The sequence below is a fragment of the Neodiprion pinetum genome, chromosome 3 (genome assembly GCF_021155775.2).
Source record: "Neodiprion pinetum isolate iyNeoPine1 chromosome 3, iyNeoPine1.2, whole genome shotgun sequence".
Lineage (NCBI taxonomy): Eukaryota > Metazoa > Arthropoda > Insecta > Hymenoptera > Diprionidae > Neodiprion > Neodiprion pinetum.
The window spans coordinates 25,003,788-25,027,986 of record NC_060234.1 but is presented as its reverse complement, the minus strand read 5'-3'; the positions used below and the strand labels follow the sequence as shown (position 1 = coordinate 25,027,986).

Sequence of the window (24,199 nt, the reverse complement as noted above, 5' to 3'; positions counted from 1 at the left end):
GTGCGTTCGGAAATATACTTCCAGTACTGCAAGCACTGAAAACCGCGTTCCCAAATCGTCCGACAGCTTACTACCGCCCGTCAGTGACGTCATGAAACCCGTGACGTCATTGACTGCGACTGCGGTTTGGGACTGGACGCGATGGTGCCGTCCCATGTAGGACCGAATGCCGCAATCCGGAATGACGGAACGGAATGGACGGAAAATAAAATCTGCGTTCCGCTAATTCCATCTGTCATATTTGTACGGAATAGTGGATCCCTAGAGCATATGTACTACTGGAGGAGCTACCCATGCTGTCGACCACGCCAAAATTGTTGCCGAAGTGATGAGAGAGCGAGATATATTACACACTAAATACTACCTCTCTCTCACTCTGCATTTGATTGGCTGATCCCCTTTCGTACCGAATCACAGATTGTTTTCAAACGTAAATTACCGGTTGTGTTTGAATCTTTGGCATTCGTGTAAATAGAAATTTATTAACAATGCCACGTAAATGTTGTGTTCGTAGCTGTAAATTGCAAGGTGATGATCCAGAAGCAGTCGCAGTTAGTTTTCATAAGTAACTACGACAAACAATTATATTTAGAATGGTGACAGATTGAGGTTAATTCATACTGTAGAAAAATTAAACTCCTCTGAAATTTATTGCAGATTGCCTAAAGATCAGGGTATTCAAAGTAAATGGTTAGAAAGTATAAACAATGCTGAGAATACAAAATTAGAACCAAAGAAATTTATGGATGTTTGTAGTTTGCACTTTGAACCAGAAGCTTTCTATTATAGTGGTTTAGGCAAACTGAAAAGAATAAAGAAAGATCATTATCCGACTATATTTGGCATAGCGAAGAATCGTGGAAGGTAAGTGATTACATACTTTCTATCAATACAAAGAAATATTGATAAAAAAATGAATTGTAAATGGAAGACATTTTTTTAGAAATCTACCAATCCATCAAAACTATCAAACAGAACAGCAAAATGATATACTCGACAGCTCAATGAATAGGAGTGATAATTTGCATAGCTCATCTCCATATAATCCAGTTAGTCCAATTAATGATGATGAGGAACAAGAACCAACCAATGCAGGAGATAATGAGAGTGGCAATGAATGTCCACGGGCTATGAATTGTATGAAGTATGTGTAAAATTTTTTGTAATTATTATGGTGTTTTATACAATGCATAAAAGTACACAGATGATCTAAATTATTTTCAGTTCCAGTATCAATGAAAATGTGAGTGTACAAACTGAGCCATTGTCAACATGTACAAAATGCACACAATATGAATGTGACTCATTCATCATTGGAAGGTCAGTGAACTGATTTAATAGTCGATTAGCAGATGTTTGTAGGATAGTGTTTCTTGGCTTACAAAAAAAGATCTTCAAGATTCTTGACATTCCAACTTAATATCTGGATAGAATTAACATGGATTTGGTTGATATACATTTTTTACATAAAAACTACTCGCCATTTCAGAAATGACGCGACTCTCATTGCAAATGCTATACTAAAAAAGTCAGTAGCTAACATTGATCTTGATGGGATAAATTCTTCGAATAATTTTCTTCTGCAACAACTGGTATTAAAAGCTCAATCAGAGATAAGACAATTACGCAAGAAGAATAAGAATCTGAGAATGAAAAATGCTCGTTATGGTAAGAGGAAAAAAATATAAATAATTTGCTCAAAAGTATGACTAACAAGAAGCATATAACACACAAAGTGTTGGATATTTTCAAAGTAAGTATTTGAATTTTTGTACTTGAAAAGTAACGAGACATGAAAAATGTCTGTGATATACGTGGATTTTAACCATTTAAAAACTATGTCTACTTTCAAAGTGTACATTATTCTATATATTTTTCTTACAGAAACTCTGTAAGTCAACAGAAGTTATGATCATGTAATCACTCTTCATTTCTAACCTTGAGTTCGAATATTGTATACATATTGGTTTTATTTTAATAATTCAACATTTTTTGTATAATATTAATAATAATAATCGTTACCATTTCCCCCCATACCTGGTAGAGTATGTCCCCAGAAGTCAGTAGACTTGTGCGAAGCAAGGGAAAGGATGGATTAGTGACCATCATTATGCGGCTGCAGCCATCTTAAGATGTTCAATAGAAACACCCGCATTTTCACAAGGGACAAGGGAAATTGCAGAAAACCTTGCCCACATATAGCAGGACTGAGTTCGAACCTGAACCTGCCAATTTAGTGCCTGAGCAACGTCATAAAATTTTTGCAAGCTGCCGCTCAGATCCTCCTTGACAGGCTAAGGATTTGAACTCAGGTCCCCCTGTTCCACAGTCTCACACACTATGTTACTACGGTCGGTGAACACTACATGAACATACATATTTTTCAAACAAATCACCTTATGAGATATAGTCCGTTTAATAATTTTTAATTACATCGAATGAGTTTGAAGACATTTAAGTGCATAGTTGAAATCCTCTTTTCAACCATAATTAACGGGGTCTGTCTTAGTGCTGTTGCAAGAAAAGTCGAAAGGGAAACAGCACTGAATCGCAATGAAGTTGTTTTGGGAAATCTTGTGATGGATGAAATGAAAGTGAAGAAAGGCATTGAAATGATGGATGATAAAGAATATGGTTTCATTGATATAGATAAAGGTATTGAAGAAAAGGATCTACCAGACGCAGCAATGTTTTAGTTTTGATAGTTGTCTGTGAAAATGGAAGTTGGAAGTTTCCAGTTTTCTATTATTTTGTGAATTCTCAGACTGGGGAAAAAAAACTGAAATTGTGAAAGAAACTTTATTACCTCCTGATAATACTGGAATTATAATTACAAGTTTAACGCTCAATGGGTTACACTCGAGTATTAATACGTGCAAAAATTTAGGTGCATCTTTGGGTATTACGCAATCATGGTCTCAGTACATTACGGAGAAAAAGTTTCTGTTATTTGCGATGGCTATCATGTTCTAAAATTGCTTAGGAATGCGCTAGGAGAATTAGATTTACTCGACACCATTAGAAATACAATTTCTTGCTTACAACTAAAGCTTCCCCATTTTCTTATTTTCCTATTCACAATAATTACATCTCATACTGATAGCGTTTTATAATACTTCAAAGAAAATGTGAATAATCAACTATTCTCATTTCAACTGTACAATCATAATTGTTTGTTTTCAGTAATTATGATTTATTATAAATCTACATTTTCACACTTAAAAATTTACTGCGAAAAATCATTCATGTTCATTGACCTCCTCAGGACTGGAACGTTGACTGAAGACTATTGATAATTTATTTTCTCCCATGTTTAGTATTGAATTTCTAGTTTCCAATATATTGTTATTTCTAGACGCGAATCTTTTTAACATAATACATAGTTAAATTTGCCAAGTAGCAGTTGCATTTGTCTTTAAATTTGCCGACATGAGCGCGTTAAAAGTGACGAAACGTATCGGCCAACCACGTGTATGTGAAAGATGGCTGCGCCAGTTGACTTTTGCTGCGACTGGCAACTCGAAATAAAAACGATAGGCGATCATTGCCTGGTCTACACATACACTGGGGGGTCTAGCAGCTTACTGCGTGATACAAAGGGCGTGTTCGGAAATTGACTGAAAGTACTGTCAGTACTGAAAATCTACAGTATACGTAACTTGGACTATACCATTTTCAGTACTGACAGTACTTTGTCAATTTCCGAACACGCCCAAAGTTGGCGTGATAAGTGTATTTCGGAAGGCATCCCAGTTGTCCAATTTTCACTAGTGTCGCCGACTCCAAATATCCGAACAAATCCGAGAACCTCCGAGCTTTGTCGAAACAGTTGCACTCTGAACACTCTGAACCCAAGATCAGTAGGTTGAATTGTCGCGCAGTAGTAGAAAATCAAGCGTGGAGGTACGTTGTAAAGCCTAGTTGGGAGCAGTCCAGAGGTATTATTGATACAAATCCTACAGACAATGTTTAAAAACAAGTTGTGAATAATGGCGCAGCGAACAAAAGTAATCGAGTTGTACAAAACGGTGCGTATCAATATGACGTGTTTTTTTATTTCATCTTATTCTTCCATCAATCATAGCTTAATCGTGTATATTACGTTCTCTTATTCTAAATTGTACTATTCAACCTATGTATATTGTTTTAGCTGCTGCACTTGGGGAAAGATTATCCAAAGGGATACACTTACTTTCGTACAAACCTAAAAAAGATATTTACGAAAAACAAAGATGAAAATGATCCACAAAAAATTGAAAAAATGTTGGAGCATGGACAGTACGTGATTAAAGAATTGGAGGCTCTTTATATGCTTCGGAAATATCGAACCCTAAAGAAAAGATATTACAGTTAAAAATAGTTTAGACTTTATCAAATAACCTAGCTAGCTGTCGAGTACGATTGATAAGGACTGACAATTGTAACAATCCTGTCTTCTATAGTGTATATATAATATCTTGTGGTTCATATATATTAGTTCTATTATTAATGCAGTTGGCAGCGTATAGAATAAAGAAAATTCCAAATTTTATCTGCGAGCAACAAGTATTAACTGTTTTGTAATCTGCCTTAGATTTCTGTTTGATAATTGAATAATGTAGCTCCACATAGTATAACGTGTCTTATCAGTAATAACAATGAGGATATTCAAATATTGATATTACATTCACAAGGGTTTAATTGTGCAATGAATTACAGAGAAGTTAAAAAGTCATAATTTACCAAATGACCGACAATCAATCTTTGTTTCACATTAAACTGTAACTGTGATTCAAACAACTCCTTGTACATAAAGTTAACCCCAAAAATTTCAAAAAATCTCATGTTCAGTATCATAGGATCAACAGCTGAGAAAATACGAAGAGAATACAGCGAAATTTCATGTTCTTTGACGACAACTTTTAATCTGTTCTTCACAGTGATTCGAGACTGTGCACAACGGATTCCTTTCGTAAAATTATGTCGATATAAAGTCTGAATACATGTATTTCAGCATTTTTCTAAATCCGCCAAAAGTGAACTGGAAAAATCTTAACACTAGAACTACCGAGGTAAAATGTACCAAAGCAGGAACTTTAAAATGAAATTGTAAAACCAATTTAATAAAACAAAAATAAAATTCATTATATTACTCCTTTAGTTATCGTTGTAAAAGTCATTACATCATTGCGGGGAAAAAATGTGACATGAAGTGGGAATTTTAAAATGAAATTATAAAACCAGTCATTTTGACTGGTCTGGTAGTTCTAGTGTTAAATGGTCCTATCTGGAATAATTGGATCCGAAGGTTTGCAGAAGAGGCATTTAAAACAATGTAGTATGAACAGCTGAGAAGATGTGAACAAAATATGGAAAAAACGATCGTGATCACTGATTTCACGAACCAAGCTGATCAAACTTGTTCAATCTCTTCATAAATACACGGTTCATTATTGAAGATCAGGAAGATTACATCCCACGATCGACCAACAAACGAGGTATTTAACATAGTATTTGATCGGAAAGACGGTCAATCAGGGGTCACCGTCACTGAAATAGTCTAAACGAATTTATTTATCACTTGGATCAAGTCCCCTGATATTCGTCAAGACTAAAGTTCTCATACGCAATATGAACATTAATCATTCCTTACTGATGTTTTGAAGTCGAATTCTGACGTGTGTCAGTTAATCCTTAATTGTGCATTAGTTAGTAGAACTTAAAGCAAAATCTCTAGGGATATTTTGTTGAGGCGGTTGTTTGCTGGTAGTATTGGTAGTATGTGTGCAAGTAATGAACTCACTTCGGACTATAAAGTGTATCTGTGTAAAACTATATTCTTTGATAAAACAATGATAAGACCGTGTTTTCGATAATTTCGCATAAAAGTATTGTGGTATACAAATTAGGTGAAAACTGTTATATGTCCTCACATCCCTGAGATGCACTAAGATGGCTGTGTGCGTCGCAGTGATCGGGAAAGACGTGAGTAAATCATTTTTTTAGGTTACAAAATCTGTCAAAATACTTTCGATTACTAACAATTTTTCAAAGTTTGTCGGATCTGATATAAGTCTGGATAAAGACTGAATTACAAAGCTGGATATGGAGTCTTACAAATATAGTCCTTAACAACATTCGCGGTCCCTGTTCCTTGACCAAACGTAGCTTTACATGTATATTTCCTTGTCTTCGGTCTCTCTGGCCAAGCCTGTTGTCTCAATGATATCATAGCCATATCAGAGGTACGAATAAAGGGCTGTCCGTAAAGTACATAGCTCTATTTTGGACACTTTTCATCCCCATCGCCCCATACCATTTGATCGTGGATATTTCACAGATATCCCCACCCCACAAAAGCATGTGGTTTAAAAAATATTGATGAACAAGTAGTGTTTTTTTTTTCATTTTTATTACACCAAGACATCCCGAGGAACAAATAGCAAAAGTAGCCACGAATGCCATTTATTATTACTAGAAAAAGAATTTTTCTCACCTTTTTCGTGATAATCAAGCCGAGTTTTAAGTGTACCTAATACAAAGGCACCTCATTGAAACCCGCATCAATTACAAAACCAACTCACATGTAGCCTAACGTAGTCTTTCGTGAAATCCCTCTCCCCCCACTCGCAAGCTAGCTACATGGTTTACGGGAAGTCTTTAATGATTTTTATAAGCTTCTATGTTTGACTTTGGGAAATGTGAACTTGTGAATGATTACACTGTGAGTTTTGTTACAGAATTCTCCGAAGTATATTCGCTGCTCTGATGAAACAGCGGCTTTACAATTCCATTACAAAGTGCACACATCAATTGATATTATAGAAGAAAAATTAAACACTGGAAATAAGATGGCAGCTGATGTTAGGGAGCTCTTTTTAGGATTGCTATTTTCAACCGAGGAGCACAAAATGTAATTCACCATGAAATTCGCACAACTCAATATTTGTGTACATTTTGCAGTTGGCATTTCGATTGTCTTTGGTTGAAATGTATTGAATGCTTTTGCCAAACGTTCTTTTCATTTACATCTCGTTTTTCGAAGGTCCCGTCTAAGCCACTGATTTTTAAGTACACTGGAGAATTTTTCTCCTATGGTGGGAATATAGTTAATTATATGGCAAAAAATTCGATGATTTTCAGATTTGGTTATGCTACAAATACCAAAATCAAATTCATCGTTGTACTGCAATCGACAAATGCATCTCTAAGAGACAATGAAGTACGAATGGTATGAAGTCGATTAAAAATTTATATTACATTATTTAATTTCAAACTTGATCTGTATTCTGTATATATACATATTTGGCCTTCATCAAAAGTAAATAATCAAGTTTTTATTCCACAATTAGATCTTCAGAAAATTACACTCTGCTTACGCGAACGCAGTGTGCAATCCATTCTATGTACCAGGGGACCAAATCCAATCCAAGTAAGTTTGTCAGAAGTGCACATACTAAATAAAAATATTTATTTATCAATAATTACTGAGCGGAATTTTTCAGAGGATTTGACACAGCTGTAATGGAAATTATGGGTGTATCTTAATCAAGCTTTACACAGTATGTACTATTATAAAATATAAGTTAATTGGTATAATTATGAAATAAATAATTGAACTAAGTGAAATGAAAATCGTTGTTTTCTAGTGATACTGGCAAATCACTGGCCAAATCCCACAATAAATTTCTACCAAACAGATATCAGCTCTATACATATAGTCGTAATCTCCGTCATAGAAATGTGTTTCGAAGGAAACCTTTATAATTATTTGTCATCACGCACTTAAGGCTAGAGAATAAATCATACATCATACATGGTATTAAAGTTCGAAACCAAAGTTTGGATATTCGGATGTTCGGATGTTCAGAAAGTGACGTCACCGAAATTTTTTTTTCTCTCGACGTCATCGATCTATATAGACGAAAATCAGCTAACCGAATCCCTCAGTCTGGAAACAACCGCGCAGTAGAACGGATGGATGAGAATCGCGCTCCGCAGATTTCGAGTACCGGGTTCTCTACCTCCCGGATCCTGCGCTCCAGGTCCGCTACCTCGTGAAATTCGACTTCAGGGACAAGCGCTCCGTAGTTCTGGCTGTCCAGGTCCTTGACCTGGTGACTTTTGACTTTCAGGACTAATTTTCAAGTTTACAAGTTTGATTATTGAAAACGTCATGTTTGGTACTATCAAACCAATATGCATGCTTCAGATAACATCTTGAATCGGAAAAAGAAACCGAACGATCAGGATCAACAAATTGCAATTGGTGAGTGATTTGCATTGTATACATAGGAATACATGACAATAACGTGGTTCAATTAGAGCTAAAATTGCTGTGCGTAGTGTTTCAAATCTTACAGCACTTAGCTGATTGTTGTGTGGTATTTTTTGACTAAATTTATTGTCATAAAATTACAATATGTTATACTTACATGGATGTGTAAACGTGATTTGTAACATTATATAGTAAAAATGTTACGGGCAAATTTGGTTTGCGTCACATGCACAAAGACAGTGTTCATTCTGTATACTATGAAGCAAATACCAGAATTTTTTGGGGAGTCCATCGTGCCCCAGTCTCCCCTACAACTATGTCATATGGTAAAATACTGACAACTAGTAAGCGAGCACAAAAACCAGTTACACTAGGCATCTGACCCCGAGCGAGCTTCAGCGAGCGAGAGTTTTAAAGCTAATATATTATTAAAACTGATAATTTTATTCTATATTTTAAAAACTTTGAAACAATGTAGTACAATGTCAACGGTAACAGATATCATAAGAAAAATACAATCTGTAATACCTATTTTAAACGTACTACAAGGAATTAATGGAAATGCTCAGCCCTTTTTTCTAATTGCCACTAGGCTGCTTCACCCAAAATCCCCACGAAGCGAATTTTTTACCCATCTCTTCTTGATTTGGTCCTCGAAACACTTTGATTTTTACTCGAGAAATATCTGTAAACAAATCAAAGTAAGTTTTTTAACAGATTAATATTTTACTCTTTCAATCTTACCAGCAGCAATATTATCCGTAATCTGAACTTATTGTTTATATTAGCTACTCAACTGTATAGGCATGAACCGTCGGTTTGAAACGAAAATAAATACCGTACAATTATATCCGCGTAGTTAATCATTACACGATGAATGCCAGTAATTAACTATGAATTGGTAGCACCGTCTGAATATAAAGTTAGAATAAGAGAAAAAACCGCTTAAAAAATCTCCAGCAATGTTATTTGCACCGTTGATAGTGGACAAGGATGAAACAACATCCCATACATATATATATGTAATAGAAATGGATCTGAGCGAATTTGAACAAGATAAGCCAATATCAACAATTTGAGAAACGGTTTTGTAATCAGATCGTTCGAAATGGTTAAACTTCGGTGCTTCTTTATCCCATTTTAGTGTTTTTGAGCTCATTTTATTCACTGACCAGATTCCCACACATTTTCCGGAATAACATCCAGGAAATTTTACAATTAAGTACAGTTGTAACGCGAAAATGTAATTTTCGATACATATTATGTCGCACTTAGATAAATTTATCTTTATCCACTCTGGAGATAACTATTTTGTAAATTTTTCGCTTGTGGCTTCTGGAGATCTTGATGGTAAACAGTGAACACAAGCCGGTTCAACAACACAAAAGTTTGATCATTTTGAATGTTCTAATTTGTTCGGATTGATATCTTTCACAAAGTAGGGATATTGTTTCGTTCGTATTGACCGTCACTGGCATATATAACTTTTCTGAAGATTTTCGAAACGGTATTCTCATTTTTATCAAATTTTTATTCAGACTTCATGGCCCATTCATCCTTGACGTTACAATTCAATTACACTTTCTTCGCTTCATATATTATCATACAACTGTATAAAAATGATGATATTCCGTGTGAAATATCGGGATTTCGTAAACTAATCTCACATACCTGTTTTCTCTCTTTGACCATCGCCTGATTTTCTCGCCACTACGGAGAAGGCAGCGAAACTGCTGCATAACAGCAATACGTATATCATATTCTGTAACGATATGAAAAATACGTAGGGCTTACGTTTTATAATCTTTACGGCGTTTTCAATTTAAACGCAATTTGTTCGATACAACTTAATAATTTAGTAATACTACAACTACTTTTTGTTTAAAACATTAACACGTACCTGTAGTAGTTTCATCCTGACAGTATTCGGTGAACTGAATAATTCGCCGCTTAAACGTGTTTTATAGAACTATCTGTCGTTTCTGGAGCATGACTGATTTCTACGAAATACCTCACTTACTGTTTATTCGTAAATGTCCAACTGTGAAAAAATACCGACTTTTCTTTCATTTGGTGTTTATTCTCGCTCAAGTGAAAGTTTTTTTTTTTTTTTTTCATTACCACTGAAATGGTTACACATACATCCTTCTAATGATTCGTGCAGCATTCGAGTTGTGACTAAAATCAAAATTTCCATGTTTTTACCGTGTATGGAGAAAGGTGTGAACCTTTTGTCTGCCTAGCTGACTAAGTTTATCACTTAACCGCGTCATTGGCCATACTTATTTTCTTCTGAGACAGAGCAACTATTAGGTGCGCAAATAAATACCATCGAACAACAAGCTTCTCATAATTCAATTCTGAAGAAATATGCTGAATATTAAAGTTCAATCGATGCAATACGGTATTTCAATCGCGTCAGGTTAATAATTTAACTGTAATAAATTCCATTGTACAATTCAAATGCTTCTCTATGATTTCGGGATGAAACACATTAAAATGTAGTCAAGTATCACCTGCATACGCACACATATTGTATAATTTTTTTTCTTCACATATAGATGCGTGATTCATTTATCTAGACTTATAATAATACTCATTTACACAAGTATCGATAATTTGCGCGTGATACACTGCACATATACATGTTACATATTGACTGTTTCGATAAAGACATTATATAACAGCGGGAGCTAACATCTTACTATATATCATGTGTGATGTATACTCTTCGTTATTGTCGATGTTTTAAAAATTAATATCAACGCACATATAATTTGTATGCTTAGGTTTGCTACTTTGAACAATAAAAGTGTATACATATAATTGTATACAGTATACGTTATATGATTCAATAAAGTTGTTCAAATCCGCACAATAAAATTTCATTCGTATATTTTTTGTAATATGGAAGCCCTTTACACCATAATTTTTTATATAACTATGTAGCTATAACGTTTATGAATTTCATTTCAAAACGCAGCGGGATTTTGTGGTACGTTCAAATGTTAGTAAAAAGAAAGAGAAAGAATAATAGTAACGGGTAAACAAAAAACCAAGTCCATTTTTTGACCGATCGAGTCCAGAGGATAGACCGTCATGGAATGATGTCTACAATAAATTTCACCTACGAAAGTTGATCGAACCTATAAATAAAATATTTCGTTTGATTAATTTTCTAATCGCTTACGTTTTGAAATGTAACTTTTTTGTTACATTATTAATAATCATCTCAATATATTCTTTTTCTCAGTTTTTAAATCTTATCATATTTTACACTTAGATACGTACATGATACGGTAGTATTGGCCAATCGATATTTCAGAGAGCAAATTAAATTACGCGTTGTAAACTCAAAAGAAAAAATTTCAATTATAAAAACACCCGATTCGCTATCTATCGTAACATTTTACTTTAGGCTCAAATTTGAAACAAGAAACGAAGCGACGTGAATCGAAATTTTTCTTGATTTTCACGAAAATTCAGAATTCCTTGTTCCGTTTTCCGTTTGGCTTAAAAATTTTTATTTCGGAAGTGAATAAAAGAATGGTATGACTTTGATTTTTTACATTCTTTAAAACATTTTTCAATTTAATTTTATTGGATATAAATTTTAAGCTGTTGTTTATTTTTTATTATTTTGTACGTAGTAAAATCTTATAATCAAATTCATTATGCAGATTGTTACATTCACCGGTTTGAATTGTCATATATTTTAATTCCACCGGGCGATCTATACACAACCGACACGTAATGCGGTATAATGTATAATACTTTATTTTCTAACCAATTTTATTTCGTATTCAGGCCAACGTATTTTTTATAGACGCGTAGTGAAACTGCTCAGTGAAGTACGATCGCATTTTTCATATGAAACTACTTTTTATATACGTTTACAGGGGTCATTTTAATATTATTACTATTATTATTATTATTATTATGAACAAAGTATATTGTATGATATACAATTATTCGTCATTCTGGAAGACATCGTTGGAAGACTTGGTTTACGATTAATTGATTAATGTATTATATGTATATATATATATATCCATATATTTAGAGACACAAACTCTTATATGGTTTTTGTCAGTATGATCATTAGCTTGATCAGCCTACTGTATATTATATCTATGTGTATATCGTATATTTATAATAACTCCTCGGTGATAAGAAAAAGTACAACCGTTATTGCACCGTAATAATAACAAGAACAGTAACAATGAAAGTTGAATAGTAACGTGTGATATTGTTGTTACCGTATAGATATCGACAGTAAATCATTACCACGTGATTCAAAAATGTTATATGTATATAATTGATACAGTCACGGTTCACAGTGTAAATAAAATCTAACTTTGATTTCTCAGACCTTTGGAAGACATTGGATCACTTGAGTATAAATATCTTACTGCACCTACTCTATTTATGCTTACTCATTTACGAGGTGAACTAAGGGAAGTTATTACTTGGAGGTCTTTTTATCTTTTAATTTTTTCAATACCATTAAATCTCAACTTTGAATTCCAGGTATTATAGACTTTGATAGAAAATTGATCGAACTCGATTGGCGAAGCAGCGTTAGGAAACAAATATACTCTTTCAAGTTTTCATAAGTCGTTGACAATCGGTGTTCTTTGATCTCATATCAAATTCAATATCAGCATCACAATCAATATGCAGCAGGGGTTTGTTTCGACTCACCTCGTATGAGTAATTATAAATTGTGCGTAAAAATTATGTTTCCTAATCATTATTATAAAATACAGAATTCTACTCAACAATGAATAACATATATATACTTGTACAGTTTTAACATTGGAAGACAGTGATTTATATATAATACATATGTATATGTATAGGTACATACGTTCTGGAATATTGTCACGATCACTGCTTGTTGCATAAGTGTAGGATAAGCTAGTCGTAAGATCTAGAAGCTGTAAATTAGGTTTAGAACACTTTATCAATTTCATTTTACCACCCAAGGTATAGGTAGGACTTAATATCGATGAAATATCGAGTTTCAAAAATTACTCTGATATGGTTCCGTAGAACATTGCTTCTGGATCTAGTACGGTATAATCGATATGTACGTTATATTATGTTTGTCTGTGATCGACATTCACGTGGCCTAAATGTGACTAGAACATGTGCGCGTAAGTAAAGGGTGTCTCCTTATATTAATAAAAAGATAATGTATGTAGCTATGCGTTAAAATGACCTAAAACGGTAGGCCAATTTCGAAGGCTTCGATGAGAGCTGACCCGGAATCGTAAACGCCGATAACGCCGAATAAAATGCCTAGAAAAATGATAAAGCAGTCGTAAGCGACCGTGCCCCATTCCATGGAGTTTCTTTTCAGCTTCAAATGAAAATAGCAAGGCCAGATGAACGACAACATGGTGCCAGTAAAGGACCCGATGAATCCCATCAGTATGCCAAAGTGTGGGATAAAAATCGCCATTAGAATAGTGAAGACTATGACGCCCACGCGCCAGGCCAATCCCCAGACCTTGAGCTCGCGATCTACGGTCCAGATGGTTGGGAAAGGGGTCTTCGGTCTACCTCTGAAGAAGGCGCGCTCGAGGAGTTCGCAGGCGGCGTAATACGGCAAAGGATAAGAGAGGACGGCCTTGATGACGAGGCAGAAATTGACCAGACCTTTGAAACTTGGGGAGTGAAGGTTGTTGGTGATCACTTGTTGCGTGTCCGTCTGAAACGTGAGGAAGCATATCCATCCGAATAGAGATTTGAACGCTGCTGCCGCTATGTGACTCCAGTTGATCATCCAGTCGAACTTTGACCTGTCGATCATGTTTCCTTCCAAGGTTGGAAGAAATATTTGAGAGGTGTAGCTGAAGACTATTACGCCCAGCGATATTGGGAAATTCTTCATGTCTATGTCCCACTTAACCTTCGACCATCCCCAGTCGCTGATCTCGAGGATGCAGTAGCCGACGATTATCGCGTTTATCAGCAAGTGGGCCATGGTGCACCAGAAACTCAGAACCGAAACGTGCTGCAAGGATTTCAGGAATCCCAACGGAATGAGGAATATACCGATGAGCATCATCCAACTTCTGGTGTCGATTGCTCCCTCGGGAAAAGAACCGATCATCAAATCACCGCATACTACGACGTAGAGGATGCACGTCATCAGTAGCTCGATTATCTGAGCTATGTTCACTGCTCTCGCTCCCCACGTTGGCCCGAAACATTCCTTGGCAATTGCCACGTACGAATCTCGCACTCTGACACGCTGCCCCGTTGCAGGGTCCAACTCGTAGAGACATTCGACCAGTATCTTGCCGGTGTAACAGCAAATGTGGGCGATTCCAATCATCGCGGCTATTGCCCAGTAACCGCCGCGAAGCACGGCGAACGGCAAGTTCACGATAAACATTCCCTAAGAATTGGTAGTCCTTTAATTATGCGGGGTAAGAATGCAAAATTTGACGACGTTTGACCTTTGCGAGAGCTTTTTTCAAGATAGACACACTATTTGTTGTTTAATAATAATGCTATCCTTTTTAAGTTTCAGAGCAATCGCAAAGCAACGTAGTATTGGAATTATATTGAAACATTCGTTTCTTGGTGAAAATCAAGTGTCGAGGTAATTGGCCTAAAGAATCGTGCGTGAAATGTGAAATTGCGTAAATCGCGGTTCTTTCCGTTTTCTTGACGCCCCAGTTTCGTCAGAATTATAGAAATAAAAATCCGTAGGCAGCTTAATGATAAGTTTGTATATATAATCATCGGAGCTGTTTCATTCTCGCGCTCCTGATCTGTTACATCTTCAATAATCGGTCTATCTCAAACAGTTAAAAGAAATAATTGAAGGTTTTTTCTTTAAACAGCAGCTTAGAAAAATAATTGCAATCAATAAACATTTTCTGTTGATTTTGATTAGAGTTTTGTCGAGTAGACATTCCTTGTACTGAAAGTCTACCAGAATTAACTTATATCGGAATTTCACATTTCTACCAGATACTGTTCGATCCTTGTGCAGAAATATTCACCAACACGTTTCGATGCGAGAAAAGTTAACAAATTACTGTCGATTTTTTAACGTCAATGCGAAGGTCAACCGCGAAGTTCTACGAGAGTCGACGCAACTGAATGTCATCCGATTCAAATAGTTTTTTTTTTTTTTTTAAATCATCTAGCATTTTCCAACTTCGTTTCTGAATACTTGTAAGAAATAAGAGCCAAATTCAGGAATATTTTTACCTGGATCGCATTTGTGATGTTCCAGGCTGCCTGCCATTCGTTGATCTTGACTCCGGGAGCCCCAAATTCCCCACCGTCATCATATTCGCTGAAGCCGCCGCTGCTTGTGCTTCCGCCTCTCGGTTTGTCGCTGCATATGACAAATTTTAAATATTACCGTTCGGGAGCAACATGTTCGCGAAATATTGACATTACATGGATTTGAATTCATCCACAGACTTGAATAACGGTGACTTAAAATTTTGAAATATAGACGGGCGAAGAGAATTACTGCTTTTATGAACATGAGCTTTGAACTCACTTGCTGCGCTGGTAGCTGAAAGAGTCTTCCGCAATCCCGCCGATACTTTGTTCCGCGTAAGGGTGTTCGCCATTCATTGCCGTCATTTCGGTGTTGTCACGACCCTCGTTAAACTGTTCGAATTGCTTTTGTTGACCTTGCGACTGACCCCCGCCAGTGCCGCGTATCAGTTCCATGCATGGGCTGCTTTCCGGCCATTTCGCCTTCAGAGTCTCCCAGGCGACGTTTATGGTCGCACCAATTGGAGGTATATAAAATCCCCGAAAATTTGCCATTTCTTTATCCTTGTGTTTTTATTATTCCTGTAGAATTCAACAATTATTACGATATTACTTGTGTACTGTCGACTTTAGAGAGTTATAATCAAATTCATCATCGTATGCTGCATTTACGTATAATTCTTACTGTATACTAATTTTTTATTGTATTTATACCAGAGTATATAAAAACGACAATAATTATAACTCTGTAAAGTACGAGAAGCTTTTAGCGTGAAAGATAATCAGTATCGGTGGAAGCTAAATATAATGATCATAAGATTTCAGAAATATCCATTCGAATCCATTTTCTTCATCTCGTGTTTTGCCGTTTCGATAAATTTTTACATTTATTTGTTATTATTGGTATTGTTGCTCGAACGATTCACCCTCAAAAAATCCGTCTGTTTATATATAGGTCGGTCCCGGCACCGAAAGATCAATGATTACATATCGCAACAGATAGCATCTTTTCTGAACTTACGATCGACATGATCTTTACGTGAAGAAAACTTTACTTACCAAAACGGAAGCAACACGAAATTTCACCTAGTTATAAATTTGTTATTGCCTAATGCGAATGGCAAATCACCTTGGGCATAGAGTCACTTTTTATCGCCTAGCTTTAACAAATGTCAAAATTATTCGATAGAACCGCACGCTAAAGCTGTAATTCATCGTGTTCAGAAATTAATCTCACTTGCAATTCACGAGGAAAACAATTTAGAACACGATACATTGTTGGCATGCAAAGTCGTTTGAAATTAGTATAATATCAAGATTTGGATAGAGATTCGTCTAAGATGAATATACGATGCTGTACATCACCTAGACGTATCAACTTCGGGAGTAAATGCTACCATATAATTCCGTCTACAATGAAATTCGAATGGAAATTCTAAACGGCACTAGCGACAAGAAACGTGAAAAACATCCAATTGTATTAAGATTCGGTGCATTTGAACGTTCATATTCCTGTTCTTGTTTGTAGGAAAGCAAAACGAATAGGGTTTCATTAAATTACGTTAAATGTGTTTACACAGTTCCCGTAGTACAATATATTATACGTCTAATATTAAATGTGCAGCTTACTTATCAGTTTGTCTTTCTTTTTTTTTTTATATTTTTTTTTTTATTTTGCGTGAAACAATAAAAACTTGAAGCGCGTTGAATCGTCTACGATATTTTTCCAGCTTCAACGGTCGGTGACTTCTATACCACTAAACTAAATGAATTATCATAGGCACTTTGAAAAAAAAGTTTATTTTTACAAATTAACGCCTAGCTATGTACTGGTGCGATACCGCATGGCTAGCCGCGTTTTCTATTACGAGTTAGAAGTCTTTAATCTCGTAGTTTGAATCGCGGCATTGACTGGGGGTGGTGTGTCGGTGTTTGGGGATTGGGATCGGAGTGTGTCAGGATCCCTTGATGGCGTCCGGCTCGATCAATGTGCTCCTTTTCCGACGCATGCTGCGCATCTTTCGCGCAAGTCTGGATCGCCTGCGTCAAGGAACGCAAGCGTCGGAGTTTTACCACGATTCAACTCATTGCCAAATCGCGTAGATCCTTCGAAACGGAGATTATTTATCGCCGACATTCCATTTCCATTTCAAGACTTTACGTCCGTATCATATGACGTTGTTTCTTTGACATTTATGTTAATTCACGCGACGCGTTGAAGCTGCTTTGGCGTACTGAAGACAACCATACATACGATATAATTTCTCCTCAAACTATACAAATCATTATATAATTATGTAGGCTTCGACAAGTTTCCCGTTCAAAGTCGTTCTTTTTAAATATGAAAATGCTGTCTAATCAGATACTATAACATTCCTTGTAACTCCAATTATAGATAGGAATGCATAATGTAATCGTAGGTAATATTTTATAGGGAATTTTTAAAAGGGGTTTAATTAATCTTATTACATCAAATAAAATACACCACTAAAAAATTCGCGTAAAAATATATTATTATGTGGAAACTTCCTAACTCATTTCCAGCTAAAATACCAACCATTCGTTCAACAATTAAGCAAGGGCTAAATAACGATGCGCGTAATGGGCAAAATAGCGACATTATAGAAAATACTTATTCCTCAACTTAGAAATAGAAAGCCTCCAAATCTACTCTTGCTTTCCCATTTATAGAGATAGAAGGAAAGTAAAAAACTTTAAAATCGGATTAACCACGGTTCTGGTTTCGCCAAGGGTGATTTCCAATCACAGCCCACAGGCCGACGTGTACAATTCAGTTACTTAAACATTTTTTTAACCAGTTTCACAAGCTCGTAATGTTAGTGACGTCTGTGTAAACTTTTTTTCCCGAAATGGATGAAGAATTTTATTGTTGATTTAGATGATTTCTGAACGTGCAGTTGACCTCAGATATTAAATGTAACTAAAAATTATTTGAATTAATAATTCAGCCAACTTCGTAATTTATTTTGTATATGGTACATGTGATTTATACTTTTTATTAATAATTAATAAGAAATTTACAATCTTAATATGTCGTAATAGTGAGATCCCAACCACCCCACTACTTAACGTATACGTATTTAAAAAATACCATATCGCTATTTATTAATTACATACAATATCTATTAATAATAATAACAACAACAACAACAGTAACATAATAATCAATAACCATTCAGAATCGTTTTAAACAAAAATGTCATACGGTCACGTTGCATAGTGATTTTTCAAATTCTATGTCGCTGGTGTAAGTTGATAAATTAATTTGTACAACAACAATTATTTAGTTGATATAATACATTTTTTTCTTGTTGTAAATTTACCACTTCATAACTCTATGATTATAATTGATTGTATTCATTAATTATTATTTGTATTCTCGAGATAATAATAATTTATTTACTACACAGAGTGAAATAAAATTTTGTAAGATACATTAGACTAAAATTTCTGACACTTTCTATTTACGATTACGAAAATCGGTTTTGAAAAAATACGAGAAGGGGCTTTAGATTCAAGCAAAACCTAACATTCTTACTAATTTTGAAAATCAACTGATTTCAACTCTATTTTTTTTTCTGCCTCTAAAATGTCTTCCCTTCATTGATCAGCCTTACTGATTATCACTTGCGTCTCGAGAGGTCGTCGAGGCATAATTATGATTTTATTTTGAATAAAAATTCATTCACAACTTCACACAAACCAGGAATGACTTTGCGTTTTTTGAAAAAATTGCCGGTGCTTCATGTGTTAGATACATGGGGAATAGAAAGAAAGGAATAAATTGATCAAATGTATATTTGTACTACTGGCGATCAATGACAGATGAAGTACAGTAAAAATACTTATGGTGGTAATAGCCTGTACCTCTGTATGTATAACAATATTACACATTTTGGTAGTTAGCTTATTTTCGAGCAGAACAAAAAATATGATTTATTTTCCTCGTTAACATATTACACTCGTGTAGCGATTGAAGTTGTTGCTCTTAAATTAAAGTATGCATAAATACAATTTTTCATTCCTTGGTTTTATTATTTATTTACTAACGTTTTGTGTACTTAGTATCATTGGTAATGCTTGGTGAATAGTTTCCAGATATTGGAAATATAAAAGAACATTAAATCTAAAAGGAAATTAAAAAACGAAATCTGAAAACATCACATTCTTGTATTTTGTTTGAATACGAACAAACCGATTGAATCTGCAGTTCAGTGGAATACTTTGATTTTAAAGAATTTCGCCGTACAATATATCTTTGATAAAATAGGTGAATAAGTAAAGTTTGTTGGTTGGTGTTTATTATACTGACTATATTTTTGAACAATTACTCGTATGAAAAATATTTCTAATTTCACAATTTAGTGGAAAAAATAATTCTGGAAATCTTTCAACTTTTTAGAAATTTGCGTCACCTTGCATTTGATAGGTGTCAGAGTCGGCCATCAAACAATCTCCGGCATTTCCTTGGTGGGCCACAACTTCCGAACTTCTGGTTGTACTCACTTTAATTGTCTTGACATCTTGTCGACTGGCTTTGGAATTTTGGTCAATCAAGTTTGGATTAGAGGAGGAATGTTGGGAGGAATTCGGTTGTGTCGATACTGGCCGTTGACACGAGTGCAACATTAATTCAGGGCCACCGCCATAAGTATTTAAGAAGAATTGCCAAAGTTCTTCTGATATCTGGGCATAGTCTGAACCTGTTACGGATTAAAGAATAATTTTAGGACTATAACCACATACTCAGGTTTGATTTCAGCGAGTTTGCATAAGACAAAAACTTATAATATTGATGGATTACATGGTTCAACATACTTCTAATAAGGGTAATTTCTTTTCAAATTAAAGTATTTTAGATACAATACGGTGAACGTAATCTGCAGTCTGTATGTTATATGCCAAGATTGAGAGGGACATAGAATCAATTAGACTTTGCAGAGGCATTAATTGGGAATCTTACCAGCTTTCAAGAGGTTTTGACCATTCTTATTTATGATAATGGAGGTATTGTCAATGGGTCCTGGCGGTTGTGTCTCTTTTCCCCTAACAAAGCTCTGCCATTGGCGTAACCAAGCCATGGCTAATGCATATATTGCTGGTGGGTTATCCACTCCGTGATTTAATCGTTGAAAGACCTCCATCTCATACCGCATCCGTTTTTGCAATGATTCATGTTTCTCCTCGCAAATGGGACACTCGTAAAGATGCGTGCAAGCTGGCCCACCACCAAATCTGTAAAGAAAACACAATCAATGTTTTTGATCTGTATCAGTGTGCATTTTACACATAGCCAGAAATAAATTCTAATTTGTTGCAGGGCGAATACTCACTTGTCGTAGAGATACTCCCACACCTCTTGTGGGATTGGCCTACTGATTTTATCAACAAATTGTGCTCTGGCAGGAATTACACCTCCATGAGCACACAGGAAGTCTGAATTGTCAATGGGTCCTGGTTCCGAGAATGTATTGAACCTGTTTATCCATTGACGAGATACGAAGAAATTCAAATGCGACAGCTCCAGGGCTGATACATTTCTCAATTCTACAGTTTTTTCTCTAAACTGATTCATTTCAGGTGACGATTTTTTATAAAACAACACATAAGCTTCACAATTTTTAACTGTTTCCGGCGACATTTGAGTAACGCATTGATCATCAAATTCGAACCATTGATTTACAGCAGTGTTCAAAGCGTAGCATGTGTAATGACCACCTCCGGCAGTTCCGTGATGACAAATTACAGATATCAAATCATACGTGGTGACTTTTGACACGCATTCCTTGTGCATATATGGTCTCATATCTAAACCTTCCAAAGGAAATGAAACGTAATTGGCAATCTTTGAACTAAACATTAGTTCGTGCCGAAATCTCTTCAGATGAATACAGAGAACCTCAGGGAGTTCCAAGACCTTTGAAAATTTTATACCGTTACGAAGTTTATTGCACTTTTCACAGCTGTACATATTGTCACCCTTTAATTCGTCGGCGCTGAAAAATGCAGATAGGCAATCATGGAGGCTAACAACCGGCCCCCAAAACCAGGAACGCATCCATTGCCAAAACCAGGAAACCCAGCCCGACTGATTGGTCACATAAACTACGTCAGAGCAAGGTCCAGCTTTTTGTGGAGTAAGCGATCCTTGATGCAACATATCGATGTGATCTCTGCTAGGTATGGGCAGAGAGAGGTCTTGAAAAGTTTCAACCCTTCTGGAAACTCTGTCACAAGTTAAGCACTGTACATTACTCAGAAGTTTTCCATCGAATATGTCGCTGATAATACTTCTAGTTTTCATTAGTTTCTTGTTACGATGTTTGGTCGGTGAGCTCGGGGTCGATCTCTGATTTTGAGAGAAGGAATCATCACCAGTCGACTTCTTCATGCTCCTGCTATTGCTGAACTTGCTTCTCAATTTCTCTGACTGGGACAACCTGTAGTATCGCCTTTTGGTCCCGCGTTCTCCCTCGTCACTCAACGAGCTTTGCTCACTAACTCCCGAGTCACAGGTTTCGTATTCAGCATCAGATTGACTAGAACCTGTACCAGATTAAGAACACACATCTGCATAAATGACTACTATCAGTCAATTTATATTTGTAAACGGGTTGAAAATGAAATGAAAAATGTGAACTTATTCACATTAGGTTCATAGTCATTCATCATATTATCTAAGAGTTTTGAATTACATTGAAATTAATTTTATATGTATATATTCCCTTGTAATACTTATTTTGTAACATTCACTTGTATAAATATCCATTTATTTGTTAAAGTTGAAAGAATAATGATACAGTATAGCGACAGACCAGAAACACAGGAAAAATTAGAAACAATTAGGAATGAAGTTCCTTATTGGGTAAGCTACACACTTTTCAGTCAATGATTGTTGAATATTTAGGAATTTGGTGACAAATATCTTTTTCTTCTTCAAATATAGCTATAATCTTAAATGAAAAATGAGAAATTTGTAATAATACTTTATCAAATGTCATGAAGTATTGCTGAAATATCATATTAGAAATCGTGATAGATGTTAAGGGTACCCAACTTTTAGTAAGAGCATAAACAATTTAACAATGCGGAGCTGGCTGATATTTTAAAGACTTCCAAACTGCAACAAGTCAGGAAAATCACTGGGAATTTATTTTCAGGTAATGTGTCTCTACTGCAATGAATATACAAATGGAAACTGTTACAAACCGGTTCCATCAATCTCTGTGTCTTCTTCGTCCGAAGAATGTTCCTCAAACCCCTTTAGTCTCAATAAATGATCTCTGTCATCCTCTATATGTTCTTTTAGTTCTTCGTGCAGCTGATCCATAAAGCATCTTAAGAATTCCTGTGTGTCGTGTTGATGGTAGCCTCTGAACATCGGATGAACTGTTCTTATCCAATATAAAATACCATGAGGAACAACATATCCTCGTGTCTTTTTGTTCCACATTTCACTAATCAGATTAAGGTAGCTCAAGCTCAGGCCGGGCTTGCGATCTTTGAGTATGCAATTGACGATCAGACCACATTCCAAGAAAAATTGAGTCAATGGTGGAACGTTGGACAAGGCTTGGAGCGCAGCATTCATGTAACACGTGTTGCCAATGTTCTGCAAGCCGACAAGGCCCTTTGGTTTTACTGCGAGGTCCTTGCTATCATCAGAGTCTGTGCTATCCGGAGAGTCGCCAGATTTTTCATAGGTGAGAACACCTTTTTCCCAGTCTATTCTGTTTGCTCCAGACCTGCCGAATTTGTTCATCAAGGACTGATGCAGCTCCGAGTTATCCGATTTTAATGTCACACCGATACAGGCATCTCCGGAGAATTTGTTACCGCTTGATTTTGGCTCTCTCGGATTTGGCGACTGCAGAGGGGACGGTATGTGGATTGCTATGACCTCGTGCTCGCAATAGTAGCACCATATCCTCTCGGTTGACAAGTTCATATGGGCGCAGTGGTTTGGAAATTTTGTATTATGGATCGTGCTGTGGTCTAAATGGGTTGTCGAACAACCAATCCACTTGCAATTGGGAAACAGACAGAACCACAAATTTGGCCCGTCATTATCACAATCGTTACACTTGAAGAATTTCTCCTTTTGCGTAGCCAACGATTCGAGGATTGACAGATCCCCATGCTTGGCTATGTGCGGACAATTTCTTGCGACGAGAGGCATTTGCGATATTCCCGGAGTTTTAAATGGGAAAATGAAACTTTGAATAGATATTCGTGAGTTATTTCTAAGTTTTTTCTGGCCTGTTATATCAAATTCGTTACTAATTTACAATGAGACGTTTCATGTTGACATTTTTCGCCGTTTTCTAACCTGCATAATCCATCGCGACTCTTCCGATGATAGACCACGAAAATGATTGTCATTCGAGATAAGTAGTTCTATAATGTGAACCACAACCGTTGTTTTTTGGTTGTTTTACAATTCGTCGTGTGCAGCGCTAATGCTGGAGCTGTTGAACTATGAACCCTCAGAAGGATAAAGCCTGGTCTACAATACGTGATAAAAGTACATACACATTATAATATTCTGGTTACGGCGACTGCAGGAGTACAAATGCGCAAGAAGAGGTTATGGGTTATACACAGTGCGATTGTTTATTACGAGTGTTAACAAATGTCGTCTGTTAGTATTCTTACGATTATATTTGT

The 24,199-nt window shown here is 35.8% G+C and overlaps 5 protein-coding genes across 11 annotated transcripts; 3 read left to right on the top strand and 2 right to left on the bottom strand.

Annotated features, from left to right (window-relative positions):
• Window positions 1-18: 18 nt before the first annotated feature.
• LOC124214821 (uncharacterized) lies at window positions 19-3,519 on the top strand. 3 transcript variants are annotated; one of them, XM_046617491.2, is made up of 5 exons: window positions 19-551; window positions 658-864; window positions 944-1,144; window positions 1,225-1,320; window positions 1,490-3,519. In XM_046617491.2, exons 1-5 carry the CDS (start codon window positions 532-534, stop codon window positions 1,686-1,688), a joined length of 723 nt encoding a protein of 240 aa, XP_046473447.1. In that variant the 5' UTR covers window positions 19-531; the 3' UTR covers window positions 1,689-3,519. The 3 variants fall into 3 exon arrangements, with proteins under 3 accessions (XP_046473447.1, XP_046473445.1, XP_046473444.1); XM_046617489.2 differs by having other exon boundaries at window positions 19-565; window positions 1,231-1,320; XM_046617488.2 differs by having other exon boundaries at window positions 19-565.
• Window positions 3,520-3,834: 315 nt separating this feature from the next.
• osi (electron transfer flavoprotein regulatory factor orsai) lies at window positions 3,835-4,531 on the top strand. Its single transcript, XM_046617494.2, has 2 exons — window positions 3,835-4,028; window positions 4,151-4,531. The coding sequence occupies exons 1-2, from the start codon at window positions 3,990-3,992 to the stop codon at window positions 4,352-4,354; spliced, it is 243 nt and encodes an 80-aa protein (XP_046473450.1). The 5' UTR covers window positions 3,835-3,989; the 3' UTR covers window positions 4,355-4,531.
• Window positions 4,532-5,170: 639 nt separating this feature from the next.
• On the top strand, window positions 5,171-7,680 carry LOC124214823 (trafficking protein particle complex subunit 2-like protein). Its single transcript, XM_046617493.1, has 6 exons — window positions 5,171-5,477; window positions 5,889-5,964; window positions 6,720-6,892; window positions 7,123-7,210; window positions 7,332-7,411; window positions 7,485-7,680. The coding sequence occupies exons 2-6, from the start codon at window positions 5,932-5,934 to the stop codon at window positions 7,525-7,527; spliced, it is 417 nt and encodes a 138-aa protein (XP_046473449.1). The 5' UTR covers window positions 5,171-5,477; window positions 5,889-5,931; the 3' UTR covers window positions 7,528-7,680.
• Window positions 7,681-8,680: 1,000 nt separating this feature from the next.
• On the bottom strand, window positions 8,681-17,482 carry VGAT (vesicular GABA transporter). Of its 5 annotated transcripts, XR_011176609.1 has the most exons (7): window positions 16,571-17,482; window positions 15,792-16,093; window positions 15,491-15,620; window positions 10,786-14,666; window positions 10,158-10,298; window positions 9,929-10,019; window positions 8,681-8,942 (listed from the first exon to the last, which is right to left on the bottom strand). XR_011176609.1 is itself a non-coding variant. In XM_046617476.2 (5 exons), exons 3-5 carry the CDS (start codon window positions 16,064-16,066, stop codon window positions 13,482-13,484), a joined length of 1,590 nt encoding a protein of 529 aa, XP_046473432.1. In that variant the 5' UTR covers window positions 16,067-16,093; window positions 16,571-16,671; window positions 17,141-17,482; the 3' UTR covers window positions 10,770-13,481. The 5 variants fall into 5 exon arrangements, 4 of the variants coding, with proteins under 4 accessions (XP_046473432.1, XP_046473431.1, XP_046473433.1 ...); XM_046617476.2 differs by lacking the exons at window positions 8,681-8,942; window positions 9,929-10,019; window positions 10,158-10,298 and having other exon boundaries at window positions 10,770-14,666; window positions 16,571-16,671; window positions 17,141-17,482; XM_046617475.2 differs by lacking the exons at window positions 8,681-8,942; window positions 9,929-10,019; window positions 10,158-10,298 and having other exon boundaries at window positions 10,770-14,666.
• Window positions 17,483-18,492: 1,010 nt separating this feature from the next.
• On the bottom strand, window positions 18,493-23,926 carry Usp20-33 (Ubiquitin specific protease 20/33). Its single transcript, XM_046617474.2, has 4 exons — window positions 22,742-23,926; window positions 20,866-22,078; window positions 20,496-20,767; window positions 18,493-20,235 (listed from the first exon to the last, which is right to left on the bottom strand). The coding sequence occupies exons 1-4, from the start codon at window positions 23,709-23,711 to the stop codon at window positions 19,931-19,933; spliced, it is 2,760 nt and encodes a 919-aa protein (XP_046473430.1). The 5' UTR covers window positions 23,712-23,926; the 3' UTR covers window positions 18,493-19,930.
• Window positions 23,927-24,199: the final 273 nt, after the last annotated feature.